Here is a 17644-nt window from a genome sequence, read left to right on the forward strand (position 1 = left end):
TTAGAAAATAAATAGATAGATGAATGTATTTAATATGAAAAAGAAAAACATGAAGTGACACCAAAAAAAAAAAAAAAAAAAAACAGAAGGAAAGAACAAATGCCTAATTAGTAGTCGTTTCTTCCAAGACAGTCTTCCTAAATAGGATGCAATCTTGTTTCATCTTGATTAATCGTGCAGTTGTTTAATAAAAAATTGAAAAAATTTCAAATAAGGGTCTGAAATATCCTTTTTTTCTCAATAAGTATTTAAAGTAAATATTGTTTTAAATAAAGGACATAAAATGATCACATTAGTCTCAAATAAGGGCCTAAACTCACCAATTATGAAGAGTAATTTCATCTTTTAAAAAATTTCTTGTTTTCATCACTTTTTTTTTCATTAAAAAAACTAAATAAAACTAAAACTTGGAAAACATAGATGAGGCGGCTGCTTGGGCGAGGGTTGCTCCCCTCTCCCATCCTTGGCCCTCATCTCTAATCGGCAGGTTCGCCAGCCCTCGCCTAGGCACGGATGAACCCGCCAATTGTCGCCACTGCCCCATCGATGATGGGGGCAGTGGCCACCTGTGTGTTCCCTTTTTATATATATATTTTTTTTTCTTTTTAAAGTTTTCATATAATTAAACTTAAATTTAAATTGTATTTAGATAAAAATATCACTGATCGGAAAAAAAAAAATTTGCCAATCAATGAGCCGGCGAGATTAAACTCTTATTTGAAATAGTTATAATCACTTTAGGCCTTTTTTTAAAAATTAATATACTTCTAGCCATTTTTGAAATAAAGTCGACTTCTATGTTCTTATTTGAGAAAATAAAGATATTACAAGCCTTTTCTGAAATTTTTTAGAAAAAATTTCATGACAACGAAAAGTATTTATGATTACATTTCTGAGGCGCGCGTTGCCCAAGGGTCATACATATTTTCTGTGAAGTAACGGGGGCAGAGAGCTCAGCTCTTCCAGAGTAGCACCAGTCCTCCGCCCCGAGGTTTGCTCCTCATTTGGGAAACATCTTCCTCTTATTTAGTTGGGGAAGTCCCGCCTTTTATAACGTGGTGATTTCCCTCAGTGGAAATGTTTTCTAGTCGGTCATTCATTTTCTATGTACCAAACACCAAAAAATTAACGAGAACATTTTCCTTAAAACCACCTTCGCCAAAACATACCCTAAGTACCAAGTGGATAAAAGAAAGTATTTATTCAATGAGGAGTTTGAGCGGGTTGAGGCATAGTTAAACAAGGAAAAGAAATCACTTCGAAGTCACGCAGTCTCGAGCTCATTCGCGATAATATTACCAGTAGTTTATGAAGCTCTGTTCCATATTCAGAAACCATTCATGTGCTTTTCTTGGTGTCCTCATGTTTTTGGTGAGGAACAGGAAGTTCTGTCACCACAGGACATGCGTGGACCAACCAGAGAAATCATTTCCTCATATGAGAAGGTGATGTAATGTGACTGAGAATTGAATTTTGTACACAGATATACAACCCGGTTATGTACAATTGCACGAATTGGGTTAAACCACGGTAGGGGACTTCCACATAATTCAACAGAAATCCCACTGCCAATAAACCTTCTCGACGATCCCTCCACCGCTCCGAACTGCAAGGTGAAGCCTCTCAGAAGCGGGAGGAACTCCCCAGAGCAACGGGACCGCGACCGTCATCGTCAATTTCTCATGCAAGCCTCCTTTGATTGCCTTTTCTGCCACGACAACCTGAAACATATAGACTGACCATTTAAAAACGCAAAAGCCAAAAGCCGCTTTTTAATCTGTGACATATCCACCAGATAAGCATGATTAGCAGAAGGATTTCAAAGTTTCTAAACATTTTAAAAGAGAACTAAGTCATACAAAAATATCTTTCCATTTCCACACAAATTGTGTGTTGTGTGCGCTGTTGAGAAAAAGGGAATGTGCAGGCGCAACAGTCGACGTGCATGAAATTAATGGAAAATGTGGAGAATCTTCACTCTCCCATAGGTGTGTAATGCATCTATTCTGCACATTTCAATTCTACAATTGGATCGCATTGACTTGAAGATAAGGTACAACATTGTCCTGTACTTCATCAATTGTCTGCCGTTGGATGACACTGGTTGACAAAAAACTCAACTAATCAATAAATCAACCATTGGATGACAACAATGTACAGTAAGATTGTCGTACCTAAGAAATATCAGGAGATTTACAAAGATGGACTTACGTCTTAATCCAAGGAATTCAAAATCATGGTGATCATGTTGTACTAGCAAAAGGTAATGCATTAGCCTGAAAACTAGAAAGCAAGCAACTCTAAGGCATGCTGTGAAAAGCCAAATAAACATAAAGGAGAAGTTATCTGTTAAATCCACCATAACAGACCATAAAATAAGGGTTAATCCACAATTAAACAAAGAAACCAAGTGATCCGCTAGAAAGTGGTTGATCATTTTATTTTGCAGATTCTAGGTTATGCCATCAGCTGAGTTTCCAACAATCAACTTTGCAGTGCAAAACCTCTGCCTAATAAAAGACTCATGAGCCGAAGTTTAGAAAACACAAAAAGGTAAGTGGAAAGCAAAGAGTCAAAAACCCATATATAGTGGTGGTGCAGGAGCTGCAACACCTTCAAATTATTTGCATTTTCGTATATCCATTTCTTTCTGTTGGTTTCATCTACTCAATTGCACCATGCTAGTGAGCTCAAACTAAATTCTTAATCTTAAACAACCAATCAGAATTAGGGGTATACCTCTCCACCATGTTCAATGACAGCATCTTCAACAACATCACTTAACATTTCAATGGAACGACAGAACCCCAAGATGCAAAGCCTTCTGCCCATATCAAGACCCTGGTACAAGCAGGTCCTGCATACATCAAATGATGAACACAGCAAATAATGGATAGGTTATAGAGAAGTCCGTACATTTGTAGCTGCAATATCGAATAAAGCGCCCAGACACAGGCCTTGCTCTGGATCCATGTAATCACTTTCTTGAAAGCGTTGGAATCTCTGAGAAGTGTTTGATTTACCTTGCCTCTTCTGTCAAAGGAAATGGCTTATAAAAAGGGAGGTTCTAATATTCAGAGTAATAATCAAGCACAATGCATATGAGACAAAAATCCAAAACGTTGAATGCATGATATGGCTAAATGAAATTGGTGAACTTTATTTCTTAAACTAGATCAACAAGATGTCATTTCCTTTTCTTTTTCCTGTACATTTTATTGTATTTCCTTCCAATTCTTTTTATTAAATGTAGTTGCAAGAGGAGGAAATTATAAGTTGGCAAGGAGGAAATTCCAACTAACAGTTTCTTATGGAAACTTAATAGGTATCGTCATTCACACAAACCAAAATAAAAAATAAAAAAAACCACGCCCAAGTCTACCTCGAAATCACAATTGCCTATGAAAAAACCACAACAAAATAACTCTGCAACACGTATTATATATCCACCTTGAAGCTCTCCCTTGAAGGATGCAAATTACAAAGCAAGTATGAAGAGTTTCAGTAGCCAAATTGGATTCACAAGGGATAAAGACCATCATTATCATTCTCAAAAACCACATCCAGGATTTAAAGAAAGAACTTTTGCACCATAATTATTCATTGAGCCCCCCACCTCCCCCAACCCCGGACAAGTACTTGTCATGCAAAGAAAAAGGCACAATGAACATGTTTTTCCCATCAAAATGGTTAGTTGGGGCAGATGCAAGGACATATTACTATTCTAAAAGAATCTAGGATGTTATATTAAAAGAATCTGCAATAGGTTGAATTATTATTTTGAAAACCATACATCAGAATTAATGCGTCGAGGAACCATAGAACCTCCAATCTGAACGAGTCCATCAGCAGTGAACAATGTAACTCTCTCCTCAGGAACCCATTGAATATCTGGATGGCATGAGATACATCAGCTCATCTTTCTTAAATGTTCATATGACAATCTGAGACATCTTCTAAAGGAACGAGAACAATTGTGAAATCAAATGGCATTTCATAGATTAAGAAGATCAAAATTAACAAGGTCTTATCCTCAGGCCAAAGAAAAAAAAAACTAGGTCTTGTCCAAAACACTTACAATGCTTCAGACGTTGATGCAAGTAATCTCAAATATTGAATCATAAGACAATCAAAAGCAACTGATAGCAAGCACACATCAAATTATCCATTTCCATAATGTTCATGTATAAGCAAAAAGCCTCCAGATGTTTCATGTGCAGTTGCGAGAACCACATAGATGACACTTCAGCTTTCTTTTGCTGAGGGTAAGGGGAAAAAGAAGGAGGGCATAAAAGATCTGGAAAAATTCTGCAAAGTTGAATATAGAAAGCAATCTGCAAAGCCTAGCTATTACAGGCAAAAAATCCTTTGTTTAGTCATCACATTGGCAAATGACTGCATTTTCCATTTCCAATTATGAATGGGTACTAATAACTACAATTGGGAAGATTCATTTTCATTATTGCAATCTAGTCTCAATCTCATTATGTGCCTTTGAAAAAAATCTGTCACCCTATACACCTTGAACTATCAACCCTTAATTTGTGCCAATTGCTCCAAAGAAACTGGCTTCTTGGACAAATTTGCGGGCATCATTGACCTTGACATATCATAGAACATTACAGTCAAGCTGAATGTAGCCTAACAGGCCTTGGAAAGAATCTTCAACAGTGGAAAATCATGGTAATGAAAAGATCAAAGGTTGACTGCCAACTCCATTCAAACAGGAAGCTGTGTAAAATAATTGTGCTGAGAAAAGTTAGATAATGTTCAGCTTAAATTTGGCACAACTTCAATAAGTTCAGGACTGAAATGTAAGATCAAGATCAAACTTTAGGTGGTAACAGAATTTTACGACTCTTAGAGTAGAAAGACCAGAGAACCAGAACAAGAAGAAATGCCTTGCAACATCGCATATGAGCAGCAATCTTGGTGCAAAATGCCTATATCTCTTTCCTTACCACATAAGCTTTCATGAATGATTTTGTTAGGGTGAAATTCAACAAATGTCCTCAGTTGTAGACACACTTATATATATTAATCTCGTCTTGAGATAAAATTTTATGATCCGAATTGCAAGGCACAGGACTTCAATCCCACATCAAACACATGGTAGTTCGGTGTGTGGTTAATATGGCCTCTGGCTCTGCTATTCTCACTTGCTTTTGGGTTGTAGTTCTCTCAAGGTCCACACAAAAACGACACTAAGTCAATGATGGCTTGATCATGGCAAGCCGAAGAGACACTTCAGACAAATTACCAGTACCATACTTAGAAAACAGAGCTATCATTTTAATCTTATTCATCAACAAAAGGGGGCAACAGACTACTTGTCCATATGCAATTACAAGCCCCAAGAATTCGAATCTTTTTGTCCCCAAATGTATAATTAACTCTTGAAGAGATGGCATAACGGTGTCGAACTAGATGGGATCGACTGCCAAAGGACACGAAAACTAGTCCACCCCAACGCGCTTCTTGCTCTTCCCATCTCAAGAAAAGTGGAATTCAACGTCCGATCAAAGTACTTAGAAAAATCACAAAGCACCCATTCGACAGAAACCGAAACTCTACAGATCACCGACCAACTTCCAATATCCAACGGACTGCCCACGAAATTCGCCTCAAAACAATCGGGCAATCGACGATAATCAATAAGATTCTCGAAGTCTACCGGAATCGCCGTCGGCCCAGGGGAAGAAACCGAAGGAGTCGTCGCCGAAGAAGTCCCCGGAATCGGAAGACGACGAAGAAGAAGAAGCCCTCGGCGGCAACCGGAGGACGCGAGAGGAATGAGGCGGACTGCGGCGGAGGAAGGGGAGTCTCCGGATGGAAGGCGAAGGGACTTCGTCGGCGCGAGAGGCGGACGGGAACGGAGAGAAGGTCGTGAAGCACAGAGCCGCCGCCGAGGCCTCCGCCATCGCAGTTCAGAGAGAGAAAGATTCTGAATCTGCGGTGAGAACTATGGCGGATCGGAGAGAGAGAGAGAGAGAGAGGAAAGAGGTGGACAGCCACGAGCGGAAGCAATAAAAGAGCGAGCTTTCGCGAATTACCATAATTTCGGTTTAAACGGTTGGTCCCCCCCGTGCGCCCTTCGTTTGGAACAATGTGTTCCATGTGTTGAAGTCAACATCCCTACCCTCCAATTCGATGCAAAACATGACCTTATTCACCTAACATCCCACGGAATCTAACGGTTCAAATCCCATTTTGATCTTAAGGAAAAGATACACTAAGAAATTATCCACGATAATCTTAAAATTAATAGATCCATTGACGATTGACACCTGAAGTAACAAATTGATTGTGAACAAGGATTTTTTGACATAGAGATCTAAGACTAATTGGGCTAGGATTTTGGTCTGATCTATCGATATAATTATGGATACTTAATTATTTTACCTAAAACTTTTCAGGTTTTTACCAACTTTCATTTGGGATTGGAACTTTGGGAAACCCGACCGAGAGGCAAAATTCGACAATACCCTTCAAGAGCCATTGACGACACTTTAATTCTCCCAAATCTGATGATCGGTTTATAGGATACCGTGTCAATTGAAACGTTGACGTGAGAGATTTCGTTATTTTCCAGAAAAAATGCAAGTCGGGGAACTTTCCGACGCCCCAATAATCGGGTCGAACACGTGGAAAGATGGCCACTCAAAGTCGGTGAGTTTGCGCAAGCGCAAGCCTAAACCTGGCAAATCATTCAACCATGTTGTGGGTTGGCTGTGCCATGGGCCAAATTTTCCATACACTAAAAGGACGAAAAAGGACATGACGAACAAGAGGAGACTTAAAAAAGCGGGCAATTTTCAGACAACCTTTGCAGCTCGATCAGATTTCCGAGAAGTCGATGAACTAAAAAGGAAGAGAGGACGATTCAGTGATATCAAATACTCCCTTTCGGTACTTTGTTTTAGGGTTTCTCGAGCACTGCTTGCAGTTAGCTTGCCTCGGTTGTCATATATGGCCCCGACCTAATGAAATCCCAACCTCAATTTCGCTTATTCAAGCACATAACAAGAAAGTAGACATTGCAATGGCAAGCTTTTTGAAACGCCGCATGAATCACACGAATCCAATATATCTATTGGTGCCCGAATTAACTTATTGGGTTTCGGAAGCTGAAGAAAGTAAAGCAGGACCAAAAACATTGGAATCCATAGAGAATGGGCTAGGATGCCAACAGTCGATAAATGGGCATCTCGAGCAATAGGACAAGGGGCTTGCCGAAGCCAACAAGATAAGGATGGAAACTGTTGCTAGAGTTGGTACTAACGAAAATATCGACAAGGTGGGACGGTTCCCGATAAAAGCAGAGACTTCCAAAACATTATAAATATCGAAATGATAATCGCAAAAAGCAATTACCTATAAATTACCACTATAAATAGCTGAAGATGCATCATTGTAGAAGACCTTTTGCCAAATCAACAAACGATTATTCAATTTCAAGTTGTTATCTTTTCTTTTATCATATTTTTACATTCAATCATACCTTTACTTTTTCTCCTATTTTCCTGCACTTTACTTTGCCGTTAGTTTAGATTGGTTACTTCCTTTCCGAAGTGATACGAGACCCATTATAAAGAATAAAGCCAAAGCTTTGCCACTTCCGTGAAAGATTTTTGTCTAGAGAACTTTCTCTGGCAACCATCTTTTTGGCATGCTTGGTGGAACCATTGTGTTTTGCTCTTAGGATGTGTTGATGACAAAAATATGGAATCAGGGGAATCGCTCTTCTGTTGGAGAGGATAATTCATTATTATAGCATGTTGAATGAGAACCATCCGTTCCAAGATTTCCAGTCATAATACAAATCTTGTTGATGGTGTCAATACGGGTAATAATTATGAGGATATTCCGCGAGAATTGTCTAAAGACCAAAGAAGAGAGCTAGCCCTGAACCCAACGGTGATGGCCACCATGAGAAGGATGTTTGAAAAGCACCAAAATGATCTGGTCAATTATATGGCTAATCATTTGTCAAGTACTCATTTGTTAATCAATTTGGTTACTAATCTGACTTCGAGAATCGAAGGGCCAAATCAAGCGAATGTGACTCATAATGGTCACACTAGCACAGTTTCACAACCCATGCAAGTTCCAGCCCAACCTATTGTTAGCGGCTCAAATCCCGTGTAGTTGGCTAGAATTTTGCAAAGGGCTAACAGTGTGAACGACCAGAATCAGATCAACCTGGGTGAACGAGTTGGAGTGCCTAGAATATTGCCCCCATCTGGATCGGTGCCAGAAATCTCCAATGGCGTGAATCCAGCAAGGGTGATTAGAGACACTTCCAACCCTGGGAATGAGGCCCAGGCAGACGTCTCGAGACCAGTGCTTCCTGATGTTAATCGTCCAGGGGACAATAATGTGGTGCTGCCTCCAAGGGTAGTGAATACTGGATCAATTCCCGTGCTGGTGGCAGAGTATCAACCTCATCAGCCGTAGGTTGCTTGTTTAATCATGCAGAGGATGGGATTGGATGGAGGCGTCCCAGGGCCTGTATATCGCAAACCGTACCTAGATTAGGTTGATAACATCCCCTATCCGAGAGAATATAAAATCCCTGAGCTTACTCTCTTTACTGGGGAAGGTTATCATTCTACGATAAATTATTTGACTTTTTACAGCTCAATGCGGTGATGTTAACAATGATGGGAAAATGAAGTTACATCCGTTCCCTTTGTCACTGTCGAAGACGGCTTTTACTTGATATACTGATCTTTCCACAAATTCGGCACAAAATAGGGAGGCACACCTAGTTTTTATTGTCCGATCCCCAAAGTGACATTGTCGGATTTGGCCACCATCAAGCAATTTAATAATGAGACGATTAACTAGTTTGTTGCCCAATTTAAAAAGATGAGAAATCGGTATTTGTTCATCCTTCCGAAAAAAGAAGTTACCAAGATGGCAAAAAATGGTTTAAAGTTTGCCTTAAAGGAGCATTTGGCTGGGTAGAAAATTCACTTATTTATTCTTATTAACTGCCATAGCAACTCAATATGAGAACCTTTGAAAGGAAGAAAAAAAAACAAGAAGCCTTATCGGGATTATGAACAGAATGTGGTAATATTTGATTCCGAAAAAGATTCAAAAAAAAAAAAAAAAAAAAAGATGATGCTCAAGATGATGCTGCAGATTGCAGTAGCAAAGATGACTCTGGATAAACCATACATCTACCAAGCTTTGAAACCCGCCAAAGTGAAGAAATTAGTAATGCTCAGGGCCAAGGACACACAGAGATATTCATTTGATGTTACCAAGCTGGACAAAATCTTCCACCACATGGTACACGATGGAGTTAAAGGTTAACAATGGATCAAGTCATCCCGAGTAAGGAAGAGATTGGGAATAAAAGGTATTATAAATGGCACCACTCTTGGAGTCATAGTACCAATTATTGTAATGTTTTCAGGAAAGTTGTTCAAGAGGCAATCTGCCGGGATAAGATTAATTTTGCGAACAAGGGGATAGAATAATGGAAATCGACTCGGATCATTTTCCTCAAATAATCGAGATGGTGTCAGTAGCTTTTAGAGGACACTCAAACCAGAGGACTTTATGTCAAAGGTGACAAAGAGAAATCATACATCAATATTTCTTAGATGGAGATGATTATTCGGCAACACCGAGATATCGCCATGATCCGGAAAGAGCTTCGATAAGGCTCAAGAACATGAACTATGATCGGTAGTATCACCAAACTCCCCAGTACTACCTTCCCGCAACCACTTTAATCGCAAACAACAAGTGGTTGAAGATAGAAGAAATCTAAGATTTGGAGGGAGATATTTTAATAAACATAATTTCTACAAACAGACTCTCGAGAGTGTTGTGGCGCCAAGGCGAAAGCGGGCAAACAAAGTACCGTTTAACCGACTTTATGAAGAAGGGCATCCTGACATTAGAACTTTGAGAGAACTGAACAGAAAGTTTGATTATTACATTCGGTACTCAAGGTTTCCTTAGCCAAAATAAAAGTCATCTGAAGTGATACCGTCAGGATGGGGGTCGAAATTTAAGTATGAAGATGAATTCCTGCATTTGGTCAATCAACGCTAGAAGCCTTCTCAAACAATAAAGGTACCTCATAACCTCCTCAAAGACGGTGGTTTGTGGGGAAGGAAGTCCTGACTAGTTCGTAAGAAACTTAGCCTCATGAACAAAAACTAATATCGAGGACTTGAAGAAGAAGAATGCAGCGAAAGAAAAAGCTGCAAGAATTACACATGCAAGCTGGTACTTCAGTAAGACCCAAAGTTAAGCATTATGGTGAGACGAAAAGCCTTGTATGGGTAAAACATGAGGGTGACTCTTCTGAAATGGACGAAAAGTATAGTAGATGCTAGGAGGGTGATGTTAGGAAAATCCCTTATGATATTTTGAAGATAACAAAATAAATCAAAAGCTACTAACGTGTTTAATGATTGAGTAATAGATTATGTAGATGATAGAACATGTAAAGAATATTATCAAAATCTATACTTGGAAGAACCAGAAGATAAACTCTATGCTGAAGCTGAACTTATTCAGACTGTATCCAAACCTTAAGACTAAATATATTTAGAAGCAGAATATGTTCAGACTTACGTTCAGATTATAAAGTCCATTTCAAACGGAAGACACTCAGACTTTATTTATGACAGAACACTCTCAAACTTTACATCCAAAACGAGACACAAGTTCATAACGTAGCAAATTTAAAACGAAACATGTTCAAAATGAGACAACTTGACAAGATGTAACACAAGCCCAAAATATATAACGGTTAGTGATATGGTTTAGATTTCATATCAAGATAGACTTGATTAACTCAATCTAATTGATTGACAATTGAATCTTGAAGATAAGAACTTTCTAAATGGAAAAGCTTTACTTATGGAAACCAAGATTATTTTTTCTCATTTTGCAGGATTCTTAACTTATAAACCCAAATATATTCATGGAATATCATTATAGCCCTCACAAAATCTTTTTGAATTAGGGCACTTGAAATAACGTACAAGTTTATGTGTTTATAAGCATCGCTCGAAGAAGTGCATGCAAGATTATTTCGTTCTCATTTTGCAAGATTCTTGACTTATAAACCCAAAGAAAATCATGGAATCTCATTTCTTTCAACAGCCTTGACTCAAAAAGTTCTCTTTGTTAAGCTGTTGACCAAGCCCACATTATGGTCCTTGTTAAAGACCTCTTAAATTGGTAAGGTCATACCGTTACAAGGATACTCGGACCACTGTCAATATGATAATAGTGAGATGGAGTGATACTTATAGAATAGCCATTTTGAATAAGAGTGAGTGAAAGTCATTTTAAGCTGAAAGTCTCTCATTTATTATTTTTAAGAAATTCAAGTCATTGTCTTGAACAACAATTCTCTCCTATGGAAATTTGGGTGATGCAAATACAGTAAAGTCATTATGCATAAACCTTAATTGAAGTGATGAAACCTCATTGCACTTTGAAATGTGCATTCTAGAGTAGCTCAGATTGTCTACCTCTTTAATGAATGCATATCAATTTTTGTTCTAATCATGTCCGACAGATAACATTTCCTTAAAAACTGAGTAATACTTGATGTTCAAGCTGCTCTCTGAAACCTCAAAATTCATCCCAAACATTCTTGAATTTTATTTCTACAAGTATTTGACACAGTGTACTTCCGTAATTCGAAGTCTGCCCATCAACTCGGCAGATGATATTTAGGTTAGATAATATATTTGAATTAAATCACATGTTGAGATAAGTTTCTAAGTTAAGATAGATTTAGGTTAGTCTATTTCCTAACTTAAAATAGATAATATCTCACTTTAGATAGATTTTTATTTTTAGTAACCCGTTTGTGTCTGACCCAAGTTGCCAAAGCTAAAAGATTGGTTGTTTGGGCGGGTTGAGATGATTGAAAGGGAGTCGAGAAGGACTGCTGCAAACACAACGAACCGAATTTATCACAATATCCTCATTCAAATATTGAGAAAACCCAATTGAAGAATGTACCTTGAGTTAGTGTATTTAAAAGTATCATGTATGCTCATCACTTTTGTGACAGGACTTGCAAGAGATATTACCTAACTCGGCATAAATAAATGAGACACAACTAGTTAAAGAAAGAAAAAGGAGATGCAAAGGGAACATCATTTCTATATATATGAGCTATAAAATCTAGTTCATTATATTATTAGTCAAAGTCCAAAGTATCCCCCATCAACTTGGCATGCTCCGTAACTCAAAATTCTTTTATATTGACCTAGCGTGCTTCCATAATCCGGAGTCATTTTCATTGATTCAATGTGCTTTCATAGCCCGATATCCCTTTTAATTAACACAAGATGCTTCAATAGCTAAAAGTCTCCTCATCAACTAGGCGTGCTTCAATAGCTAAAAGTCTCCTCATCAACTAGGCGTGCTTCTATAGTTCGAAATTCTCTTATATTGACCTCGCATACTCTCGTAATCCAAAGTCCTTCTCTTGCCGACCCCTCGCTCACAATTGCAAATGGGGAGACTAAAAAAAAAGTAATGAACCCTAGAAATTGCGGCTAAAGAGACGGCATTCACGAGGTGAGTGAGAGAAGGGGGATAGAGACAAAGAGAGAGATCCAACAGTGGGAATGCGTCAAGATAACTCCTCAATAATGCCTAGCCAAAAAAAAAAAAAGAACAAGGAAAGAGAAACTGGACGAGCAAAAATATTCAGTTTCCTTGGAATATGAGCTGCAGACTGCACCGTTGCCCTTCGGTCAACTTCTCATTTCCCATCTCCCATTATAAAAAGGATAGAAAGATACAAAGCCACGGACCGTGACTCACGGTCGCAATTACGTACTATAATCGTTATTATCAGTACGTGCAGTAAAGAAAAACACGTGCATCCTCTTTAGGACATGAATTGATTATCTCGATCTTTCATATTCTAGTCCTTCTTGATTGGGGGGGTTCTTGAAAATTCCCACTTCTCATCATAAGGAATCATCGTCCTCCTTGAAGAAATTAAAGAAGACACAATTTAACGAGGTTCAGCAATGTGCTTACGTCCTCGGGTAATCCTCTCTCAAAGTTTTCTTTTTTTGTCATATCGCCTTTTAGAGAGGGACTACCATTTTATTGATGAAGTATAGGAAATAAAAAGGCAATTCTCAAAATTACATAAATCAAAAAACGAATCTACATAATTTCTTCCCATATCAAAACAAATCTAAATATTTTCTTCCCAAATAGAAGAGCCAGCACCAATCATGCCAACACTCCCCCTCAAGTTGGACCAAAGATATCATCAGAGGTCAACTTGCTCACTATCTCTTGAAATGGCCCCTTAGGAAGAGCTTTGGTGAACACATCCGCCAGTTGTTCTTCACTTCGGATATAAGTTGTCTCAATGGTTTTGTCTTGAACCTTTTCCCGTACGAAATGGCAGTCCACCTCAATGTGTTTAGTCCTTTCATGAAACACAGGGTTTGAGGCAATGTGAGTAGCAGCTTGGTTGTCACAAAATAATTTTGTAGGTGAATCTGAAGACCTACAACCCAATTCCTGAAGAAGCAATTGTAGCCAAACAATTTCACTAGTAGCATATGCCATTGCCCGATACTCTGCTTCAGCACTTGACCGGGCAACCACAGATTGTTTCTTACTTTTCCATGTGACAATGTTACCTCCTACGAACATACAGAATCCAGAAGTGGACTTTCGATCATGAGGGCTTCCAGCCCAGTCTGCATCGGTATATCCAACTATTTATGTGTGACCATTGTTCTTCATCAATAAACCTCTCCCTGGCGTGGCCTTTAAGTATCTCAGCAAATAATCAACTAAACACATATGTCCTTGTGTGGATTTTGCTTGAATTGACTCACGAAACTAACGGCATAAGTAATATCAGGTCTAGTAATAGTTAAGTAGATTAGTCTATCGACAAGATGCTGAAATCAACACACATCTTGCAAAGGAAAGTCATCTAAAACCATTTTCTTGCCGTAGTCCATGGAAATACTAGCTGGTTTTGCACCTACCTTACCAGTCTCCTTTAATAGATCCAAAACATATTTTAGCTGTGAAAGGAACAAGCCTTTGCTAGAATTTGCCACCTCAATACCCAAGAAATATTTCAGTTGTCCAAGATCTTTAATATCGAACTCCTGGTGCAATTGAGTTTTGAGCGCATCAATCCCTAACTGATTATTCCTAGTGATGACAATATCATCGACATATACAAGTAGTATCACAAGACCGTTTTCATCAGCCTTGGTAAACATAGAGGAATCTGCTGCTCCTCGATTATATCCAAACTTAAGAAGAGAGGTGCTAAGTTTTCCATACCAAGCTCGGGGGGATTGTTTGAGTCCATATATAAACTTCCTGAGTCTACACACCATCCCTTCTTCTCTTTGTAAGCGGTGCCCAAGCGGAAGATCCATGTAACTTCCTCTTCGAGATCACCATGAAAGAATGCATTCTTCACATCCATTTGAAATAGAGGCCACCCGCAATTGACTGCAACCGACATAAGAACCCTGACAGTATTCATTTTTACAACAGGAGCAAAAGTTTCCTTGTAATCAATACCATACGTCTGGGTGTATCCCTTAGCAACCAACCTGGCTTTATACCTCTCTACCGAGCCATCACTATTATATTTAACTTTATAAATCCAGCGACACCCAACAGTGCGCTTTCCATCAGGTAAGCGAACTACATCCCAAGTATTATTCTTATCAAGTGCCTGTAGCTCATTTTTCATGGCTTCAACCCATATAGGCCGCTTGTTGGCCTCCTCAAAATTATTAGGTTCTATAGTCTCTTCAAGAATAGATAAAAAAAAATCAACAAAACTAGAAGATAACTTCTCATAGCCAATGTGATTCTGGATGGGATATTGTACCGTATGATAAGTGGTGAAATCTTGAAGTCGTGTTGAGGGTCTAGACACACGGGTAGATCTCCGAACAGGAGCAGGTTCAAAAACAGCGGGAACCAATTCGACAGCTGTTTGATCTGAAGCTGTCCTTGATGCAGGCATTGATTCGAGACTATCATTGCTGATTATTTCTTCAGTCTCATCTATTCCTTCAGGGTCATTCTGTGGGTTACTTTCAATTCCAAGCCCATTGTTCAACTCATTAACCATAGGAATAGGAGCTAATTCAACTGTCAACTCATTGTACTCCCCCTGAATTGGACTCCTTGAATGAAAAAACATAGTAGATTCATCAAATGTAACATCACGTGATATATACATCCGCCTAGTGGTTGGATCAAAGCACTTGTATCCTTTTTTTGTTGATGAATAGCCCGTGAACACACACTTCTTAGCACGAGGGTCAAGCTTACCACCGCTTCGAGAGTGCACATAACATACACACCCAAAAAATCTTAAATGCAAGATATTAAGTTTGCGCCCATAAAGAATTTCCATAGGCGTCTTGTAACCCAAAACACAACTAGGAAGTCGATTAATAAGATAACAACTAGTTAAAACAGCATCGCTCCAATAAGTCTTTGGCATGCCTCCAGAAAATAATAAAGCTCGAGTCACCTCAAGAAGGTGTCGATTCTTCCGTTCTGCCACCACATTCTGTTGAGGTGTATCTACACATGAAGTTTGATTGATAATGCCCAAGCTGCTTAAATAAGATTGGAAGGTCTGATTGGAATATTCTGTACCATTATTGGTGCGTAAGACCTTTATGCATGTTTTGAATTGATTCTGAATCATGCTACAAAATTCCTGAAAAATAGTGACCACATCACTTTTAGCTTTGAGAAGGTAAAGCCAAGTAGCTCGCGATTTGTCATCAATAAAAGAAACAAAATACTTAAAGCCATCTCTTGAATCAATTGGAGCACTCCAAACATCCTAATGTACTAGATCAAACACTTCAAAAGCTAAATTAGAGCCTTGAGGAAAAGGTAATCTATGTTGTTTAGCATAATGACAAGAGTCACAAGTATTGCAATTATGAAATAAATTTTTATCAATAGCTTGCAACACACGGTCAGAAGGATGACCCATGCGCATGTGCCAAAGTCTTGAAGCATCCATCGCATTCTTCCTTGTCACCAAGGCATTTGTATGATAGTCAAGGACGTAGAGGCCATTTTGTAGCCGTCCTTCACCAATCGTCTTCTTGGTACTGCAATCTTGAAACAACACCTTTGAAGGAGAGAAGATAACATTGCAATTTAATTCTTTAGTGCACTTGCTCACAGAAAGTAAATTAGAAGACAAATCAGGCACAACTAAAACATCATATTTTTGTGAGAACAACTTAAGTTGTCCTGCTCCTTGCGTTGGAACCTGCATTCCGTTAGCCACAGTAATAGGTGGATATGAGGCACTTGAGGTGACATTAAAAAGTAAATCTGTCGAGCTGCACATGTGATCAGTGGCTCCCGAATCTATAACAAATTGAGTACTAGATTGGGTTAAAAGAGCGGTACCCGATGTCTTAACCATGTTGACCGAATCTGATGAAGGACTCGAAGATCCTGAACCAATCACCCCTTGCCCTTGCATCTGAAGTAGTTGTTGAAATTGTTGTGCCAAGGACTCTAGTTTTGACTGAAACTCTGTAGAGTTTCCTGGAACAACAAGTTTTGCTTCTTGAACCTTATCTTTGTTGGCACGAAGATGAGGATAAAGTAACCAACACCTTTCTTTAGAATGACCATCTCTATCACAATGGTCACAATGAAATCGAACAGGCCTTTTATTTTTTCCCTTTGCCAATTTCGCCACAAATTCACCACGTTGATTGTTCATCACAACCTTATGAGCTGAACTTTCAGAGATTGGTTTATCAAGACTATATGAGACACTCATCACTCGACGTCTTGTCTCTTCTCCTTGAATCAAGCCACAGACTTCATCAAACGTAGGCAATTTTGGACTCATCAGAATTTGTCTTCTCACGTCTTCGTACTCAGGCCCAATGCTAGCCAATAACTGGAAGATGCGATCTTGCTCCTCCCGTCGAATATAATCCGCCACATTTTGGGTCACTGGTCTATATAGACGAAGTTCATCCCACCTTCTCTTCATAATTCCAAGATGGTTGGTGAAAGATTGAGAGGGTTCTCGCTTAGAGTTAGCAATCTCTTGCTGCAATTCAAATACTTGAGATGCATTCTGAGCTTGTCCATACATCTTATTCAACGATTCCCACAAGATTAGAGCTGTAGGGGAATATGCAAAAGTCTCGTACACTCGAGATTCCATAGAGTTAAAAATCCAAGACATAACCAAACTATCGTTGGCTTGCCATTCATCAAATTTCGTATCCCTCTCAGGAGGCGCTTTTATTTGGCCATTGATATGATCAAGCTTCGATCTGCCCCCAAGGGCCACAGTAATAGCACGAGACCATGGAAGAAAGTTCTTCTCATTCAGCAATATGTTGGTGAGTCACTAACCGATGGTGGTGGAGCCGAGTTCGGGATTGGCCGAACTCGAATCAGTCATGATTTGAACAACAACCGTGCATACACCAAGAAGGACACAGATGGATCAAACGGATAAACAGGTACATACCAGCTCTGATACCATGAAGAAATTAAAGAAGACATGATTTAACGAGGTTCAGCAATGTGCTTACGTCCTCGGGTAATCCTCTCTCAAAGTTTTCTTTTTTTGTCA

The 17644-nt window shown here is 39.0% G+C and overlaps 1 protein-coding gene across 1 annotated transcript; it reads right to left on the reverse strand.

Annotated features, from left to right (window-relative positions):
- Window positions 1-1274: 1274 nt before the first annotated feature.
- LOC104426336 lies at window positions 1275-6018 on the reverse strand. The gene is made up of 5 exons (XM_010039344.3): window positions 5675-6018; window positions 3794-3891; window positions 2917-3033; window positions 2740-2841; window positions 1275-1721 (listed from the first exon to the last, which is right to left on the reverse strand). Exons 1-5 carry the CDS (start codon window positions 5919-5921, stop codon window positions 1551-1553), a joined length of 735 nt encoding a protein of 244 aa, XP_010037646.1. The 5' UTR covers window positions 5922-6018; the 3' UTR covers window positions 1275-1550.
- Window positions 6019-17644: the final 11626 nt, after the last annotated feature.

This window comes from Eucalyptus grandis, chromosome 11 (genome assembly GCF_016545825.1).
Source record: "Eucalyptus grandis isolate ANBG69807.140 chromosome 11, ASM1654582v1, whole genome shotgun sequence".
Taxonomy (NCBI): Eukaryota; Viridiplantae; Streptophyta; class Magnoliopsida; order Myrtales; family Myrtaceae; genus Eucalyptus; species Eucalyptus grandis.

Coding starts and splice junctions, on each gene's coding strand:
- LOC104426336 (XM_010039344.3), bottom strand. CDS start 5,921: ATGGCGGAGGCCTCGGCGGCGGCTCTGTGCTTCACGACCTTCTCTCCG. Junction 2,842..2,916: donor TCGATATTGCAGCTACAAAT/GTACGGACTTCT, acceptor TGCTTGTACCAG/GGTCTTGATATGGGCAGAAG. Junction 1,722..2,739: donor TCATTGAACATGGTGGAGAG/GTATACCCCTAA, acceptor TATATGTTTCAG/GTTGTCGTGGCAGAAAAGGC.